This window comes from Seriola dumerili, unplaced genomic scaffold (assembly GCF_002260705.1).
Source record: "Seriola dumerili isolate Sdu_G_001 unplaced genomic scaffold, Sdu_1.0 BDQW01000088.1, whole genome shotgun sequence".
In the NCBI taxonomy this organism is placed as follows: Eukaryota; Metazoa; Chordata; class Actinopteri; order Carangiformes; family Carangidae; genus Seriola; species Seriola dumerili.
Genome location: NW_019174343.1, coordinates 15354848 through 15361404, shown reverse-complemented (window position 1 = coordinate 15361404; position 6557 = coordinate 15354848). Strand labels below are relative to the sequence as shown.

Here is a 6557-nt window from a genome sequence, read left to right as displayed (position 1 = left end):
TCTGTGTGTTCTTCAGGGACCCCCAGGGATTCATGGTGCTCGAGGAGAGAAGGTGAATACTACCAGTCCCTTCCGGTTTTACGTATGAATGTTCTTGTGTTTCAAATACATGGGCCACACATGGTTATTGAACAGTGTTGCACCATGTTGTTCATGACATGACATGCAGTGGTCCCTATTCATTTACTCAGCCCTTATTGGGAAATTACCATCATATATTATGTCTCTCTTGGTCAGATCAGTTGGTACCATAGAGTATTTATGAAAAAGGTTGGTACGCACCAAACTGAACACTCCATGTACCTAAGGTAAATTTAGGAAGACTCCATTTGGAGTCAGTGCCCCAGACACATTGAATAAGCTACAGAGCACTTTAAAAATGAATAGTTTTATAAGCTAGAAACAAGATTTTAAACATTCCCATAACATAATGCAGTTGTTTTAACTGATGAGACTGTTGGTTGTGTTTTACAATATTGGGACTGATGAGACTGTTGGTTGTGTTTTACAATATTGGCATCCTATACGTTTAAAATTTTCCTTGTTTATTTTTTTATTACAATTTAGTAGTTTTATTGTTTATTTAAATTGTATTGTAAAGTAGTTTTTGACTGTCTGTTCACAAATTGTTTTTATTATGTTTTTATGTACAGTACATTCAGGTTTCTCTTGAAAATGAGATTTCTAACTCAATGGGATTCACCCGAAGGGGTTAAATAAAAAAATAAAAGATCATTTGAAGATTTGAAGATAATACCAGTGTGCAGTATGTGCAGTCAGAAACCATGCATGTGGATTTAGAGTGGCTGGACCTAACAACCTTATCCCTTTCCCAGTCCTGTCAATGACAAATATTTGTGTTTCCAGGGTGACAGAGGATCCAAGGGGGTTTGTGGAAGCACTGGACTCAAAGGAAAGAAGGTGAGATTGAGACAGAAAATTGGGATATGGTTGAAGGAAGAGGACAAGAAATAAATGAAAACATTGTATCATGACAGTTTCATACTGTGGGGTTTTTATTATTTTATAACAAACAAACAAACAAACAGAAGCAGCTAGCACACAAAATAACAATAAACTTAATAAACATAACAATAAAACGAAATAAACAAATATCTTTGTGTTCAGGGGGATGCCGGTATTCATGGACGATCAGGCCTACCAGGAAGAAAAGGTGAACAGGTATGACTCATGTTGGGCATTGGTAGGTTATCAATTATTGGCTATCAAAAATGAAGAAAATATTAAAATGATTAATATTAAGTAATAACTATTCAAAAGAATTAAAGTTCCATAGGTTATTGATGCAGTCAAAATTATACTATCAATTTGGAACTGGAGCTGGATTTTGTTGGCCTGGTGATATCTTGGGTCACATGTCACACAGTGATCAATACTATCTGGTTTTTAGGTCCCTGGGTGGGTTTCACACCCAGGGAAAAAAGTGTGAAGGGTAAAGGATTCTGGGGGATTTGAGTTTACATGACCCTCCTTTGTCTGTAGAAAAGAACATGTGGTCTCCACCATGTTGAGTGGACTGAGGCCCAACACTCATATCTGTAGAAAAACAGGCATCATGTGGTGTATTACATGTCTTTGTGCAGTTCTTAAAGATTGGTCGTCATCAGATGTGCTCTCTTTCCAGGGGGATGTTGGACATCCTGGGGCCCCTGGGAGCCTTGGAAAAGAGGGACTAGTTGGCCCCAAGGTGCGTACTGTATTATAACAAACTTTGTACAATAATGTCTCAATGCGAAATCTAACTGCTTTTCTTTGTCTGTGTAGGGTGACCGTGGTTTTAACGGGCTTACAGGACCCAAAGGAGCTCAGGGAGAGAAAGGTGAAAGGGTGAGTGTACAACTTTAACTTCTCTAGCACAGTATACATACAGGTCTAAAAGTAACTGCTTGATAATCAGGCTATGCACTGTACCTAATCTTCATATACTGCAAGTGCTGTTAGAAGCACGAGCACAGCATCACTCATCCTAATAACCACAGGAAACCTTGAGATACATAATTAACAGTCTTTGTGCTTCCTGTAGGGTCTGTCTGGTGTGCCTGGTCTTTCTGGTCCCAGAGGGGTGGATGGTGCTAAAGGCCCTGAGGGGATCCAGGGACAGAAGGTAGCAATTCATACTTTGGCTTGATGATGGATAATTCTTAACTTTGGAAATGCTTTGTCTGGTTTTGAAAAGCAATATAGAATTAAAGTTCATTATTATTATTACCATTATTATTGTTATTATGGAGGTGGAAGTCTGTTGAAGGAAATATAGGTGAGGATATAGTGACATTTCAACAATCCCTTGTTATATCAGAAAGTGGGTGCTGCATCACTTATGACCGTGTACAGATTTTATGGTGATCTAACACAGAAAGATATAGTATAATAGAAGCAAAAATAGACAAAAGTAGGAATTGTGTCATCAAGTGAGTACACAAAATAGCAGCTGTCGGGTATCTCAGAAGTATTGGCAACTTAGATAAAACTTTTGTTTTTACAGTTTTGACATACTGTAAATAAGAAGTATGATGGAGACTCAAATGGGGACAATCCAAGGGGAAAAAGGGGATTTATTAAACAACGAACAGTATAAAGTCTTAAATTTGAAATGAATCCAGGCCGGGAAACCAATGTCCAAAACAAACACGAGGGGAACTGAGGATACTAAACAGAAGTAAAGCAGAAAATCTTAACACTGAAAACACTGAAGCAAAAGACACAGGGAAAAATCCAAAATCCGAACTGAGCAAAACGGGAAGAACTGACAAAGACCGAGGGGAAGACAGAGACTTAAATACACAAGGGAGGCAAAGGTAATAGAACACAGGTGAAACACATTGGGGCGTGGCAGACAATCTACAAGGAGGGAACCAGGACAAAGACAGGAAGTAACATAACAGACAAGACACACAAGGGAAGTAATTTAAAAAAAATAAAACAGGAAATGAATCAAAAGTCCAAACATAACATATGATATAAGACTGATAGGAAAAGAGTACAGTCTTTTTGTATTTGTATTTTCACCTGACAGTTTTGTTTGATTACTGTGATTACATGATGATTGACAGTTTGATTGGCCCTGCATTTGACTGGCTTGTCTGCTTCATCATCAAGCAAATAAAGAAAGTGGGTAACAGGAGAGCAGGAACTTATTGAATGCACCTGAGGAGGAAATGCATATGATGATATAAAAGAAAATGTCAAATTTACAGCATACTCCACATACAGGCTGTGCAAATATTCCCATTACCCAGTTTACTAAGGACTATGTGTACTGGATGTGCTTTGTAGAAAAAAAAAGATATTTACACATATAACTGGTATGTTTATTACATCAGTGTCATAATGTATGTACCAGAACTGCATTACAACAGTATGAAAGAAGTATTCTCTTTAGCCTTGATGTCTGCATCATAATGAAATCACATTTGGATACTGTGTGTGTGGACTGAAGCAGCATAAGGACAGTGTATAACAACTTCTTTGGAGAAACAATTCCAATGGAAATAGTGTAACACAAACTGTTATCTATATTTGTTTTCAATTAAACAATACAGGCAAATACCACCTGTCCAGTGATAACGTATGCATGGGACATTGTTGCTGTGTGAAAACATTTTATTGTTTTAACTTTTTTTTTTTTTTACTTGTAGTATAAGTGTTAAGCTACATATGCTTACAGTAGATATGTTGTATATTGCAATTAATGTTTTGCTTGTTTTTCAGGGAGAGAGAGGGCCAAGTGGTCCCTCCTTGGTTGGTCCACGCGGTATCCCAGGTATCCCGGGAGACAGAGGAGAGCAGGTTATTGTCTCACTAGTTTGACTCACTGGATGTAGGCTGGGGGTATAAGCTAGCCATTGAATGCCTATTTCAGGTGGCATTCTCCTCTCCTTCCGCTTCAGGCCTGTTAGAATTTTCGAAATCCCTTTCGCTACGGGGAATCAACAACAACCTCTGAGTTACGCAACCCACACACTGAAAATGACCAGTTTTGATGAAGTTGTGTCAGACAAGAAGACAAAATTGCATCAAAATTATACAAATTGATGAACAAAACATTGAAACTGAAGAATGGGATCGTGTCTGGAATCTAAATTGATTAAGAACAGAATGATCAATTACAATTTTGTACATAGAACATGTTTAACCCCTGTTTAATTGCATAGAATGGGCGTGTCTGATTCTGATCTTTGTTGGTACTGCAAACAAGATTTTGAAAAATTTGCCTTTTGAATTAAACAGTAGAAAGAACCTGGTCCAAACACAACAAAATCAAACAACCTGATGCATGACAGCTAAAAGACTGATAGCAATGAATTGGAAGGACACAGGTCAGCTTAAAGAGACTGTGGTTTCAAACATTCCTCGAGACAATCTCCGTAGAAGGAGCTACAACTAAACTTCTGAAGTTTATAATGAGGAACAACAATTGTGGAAGTTTCATAAATACCTGTGTTCCTCAAGACCTCTTGAGACTCCTGAAACAACATGAAAGGTCCATGTTTCTTTTATTTATTACTCTATTGGACAGATGGCGGAAAATATACTTTGTTTTCTCACTAAACTACACATAATCCCTCTATCTTTTTGTATTACTTTTTCATTCAATTTTATGTTAATTTAATCTGAGTTGCCATGTTAGAAAAATGTACTGTCTCATTTTTCCGTTTGCTGCAAAAACCAATGAACGTTCAAGTAGTTGAAGATCATGTAATCACACAATCGACAAATGTCTCTTAGAGTTTTTTTGCTGTCTTTTCTTTGCAGGGAATTATTCATGACAATGATAGTGTTTGCCTCCCCACATGCAAATGTTTCACTAGAACAAGCCCTTACACCTGTCCATTTTGCAGGGAGAAATGGGTCCAGACGGAACCAAGGGAGACAGAGGAGAGCAAGGCATGACGGTCAGTGCTTGATCCTTATTGCAGGGCTCAATCTGTTGATAGGGGGTCATGTTTGTAAGTGTGTTTTGTCTGGTTTCCCTCTTTATTTTGAATTCAGGAGGATGAGATCAGAGATTTCATTCACTCAGAGATGAGTCTGTACTGTGGTGAGTCTTTCATGCAATGTGAATTTATCAGTGTTGTCCCCAAGTTTAACTTCAGATGGTAATCACATCAATGAAAGTGTTATACAAAAAAGCTGTAGAGAACTTCTGTATTGCCATGACTCTTTAAACTGACTGACTTTATTATTCCCTCTTTGTCTGCTTCTTTCCGGTCCATCGACCTGATGCTCAGCGTGTGGAGGTGAGTGAGCCGAGTCACAACAGTATACTGTACCACGTGCTGCTGCAGAGTCTGTATTGAGGGCAATCCGTGTCAAAATATATTTTTCAAAAGATGGAGTACAATTGAGTATAATTCATGTTGTTTGAACAGCATAACACAACAGTGTGAAATGCAGTTTGTCCAGGTTCCTTCCAGATATAAATATATATTATCTTAAAATTGGCCTAAAATATCTGCTACTGTGTGTAGGTGTTTTGTTATGTTCCTGATTCTGACTTCTTGTGTTGCTTCATTTGACTCATTTGATTTTTGCAAGTCATCGTCTTGTCTCAGTCTTTAAACACAAGTTTTTGTCAAGTCATTTTTTATGAGTAGTTTTGTTTAATTTGTTGTTTCAAATAGATCGTTTTGATTCATTTTTAATCTTGATTCAATTAAATGTCTGCACAATACAAAAAATTTGAATACATTAAAGTAAATGAATGTGAAGAAAATGAGGGAAAACCTCAAAATGACAATAACAATGACGTTGAAGCTGTTAATCGACGCAAGAACACACCAGTGTTATGAAACAATATAGAGCGTTACTGAGAATGAGGCCAAAAAAATAATTTCACCCATGTTTAACATATTTATTATTACCCAAGAAATAGTTACATGTTTCTTAATGAAAAACTCAGTAATGGTTTGAGTCTTTAGTTGAGTCAGACTGATTTGACCTGGAGTCAAGTCAAAAAAATGTTTAGAGTGGGTAAGGCAGTGACTTGAGTCTTAGAATTACAACCAGTTTTTCGAGGATATCTCATGTGGAATGATTTTTTTGTGGTGCTTTGGGGTTGATGTTGGCTCATGTGTATAAAGGTTTTACTACCAGAATGTTCTGTTCTTCCTTTTTTTCAATAATTACACTCCACGAATTCTGACTCTCCTCCCTTGGTGTCTATGTTTGCTCCTCCTTATCTTATCCGGTTCTCTTCAGGTTCAGGCCCGGACTGGCTGATCAGGGCTCGGCGTGCATCAGAGCATCAACTGGTCCTGAAGGGTGAGGAGGGTGAGTGTGTCCGTCCATCGCTCTGCCTGTCAGCCTTGTCTCGTCCTCGTTTGTCTGTCTGTGTGTTCGTCCCTAACAAACAGGATCAAGGTGGTGACGCTACGTCTGGAGACCTCTGAATATTGGGTGGTTTTCTCATCAAGAAAACAGAGTACTCCGTTTGTTAGTTTTATGTGTCTGACTGATGTGATACATATTCTATATCTCTGATTACATCCAGACAAATACTATGCTTGGAGTTGTTACATGGATCTCTGACCTGT

General features: G+C 37.9%; 1 protein-coding gene across 1 annotated transcript; it reads left to right on the top strand.

Moving 5' to 3' along the window:
- Positions 1 to 867: 867 nt before the first annotated feature.
- LOC111221630 (collagen alpha-1(VII) chain-like) lies at positions 868 to 4928 on the top strand (the record flags this gene model as incomplete). Its single annotated transcript, XM_022745084.1, has 6 exons — positions 868 to 921; positions 1129 to 1182; positions 1646 to 1708; positions 1786 to 1848; positions 2045 to 2125; positions 4863 to 4928. Coding segments are annotated over 6 exons (381 nt in total), but the record flags the coding sequence as incomplete, so codon positions are not given.
- Positions 4929 to 6557: the final 1629 nt, after the last annotated feature.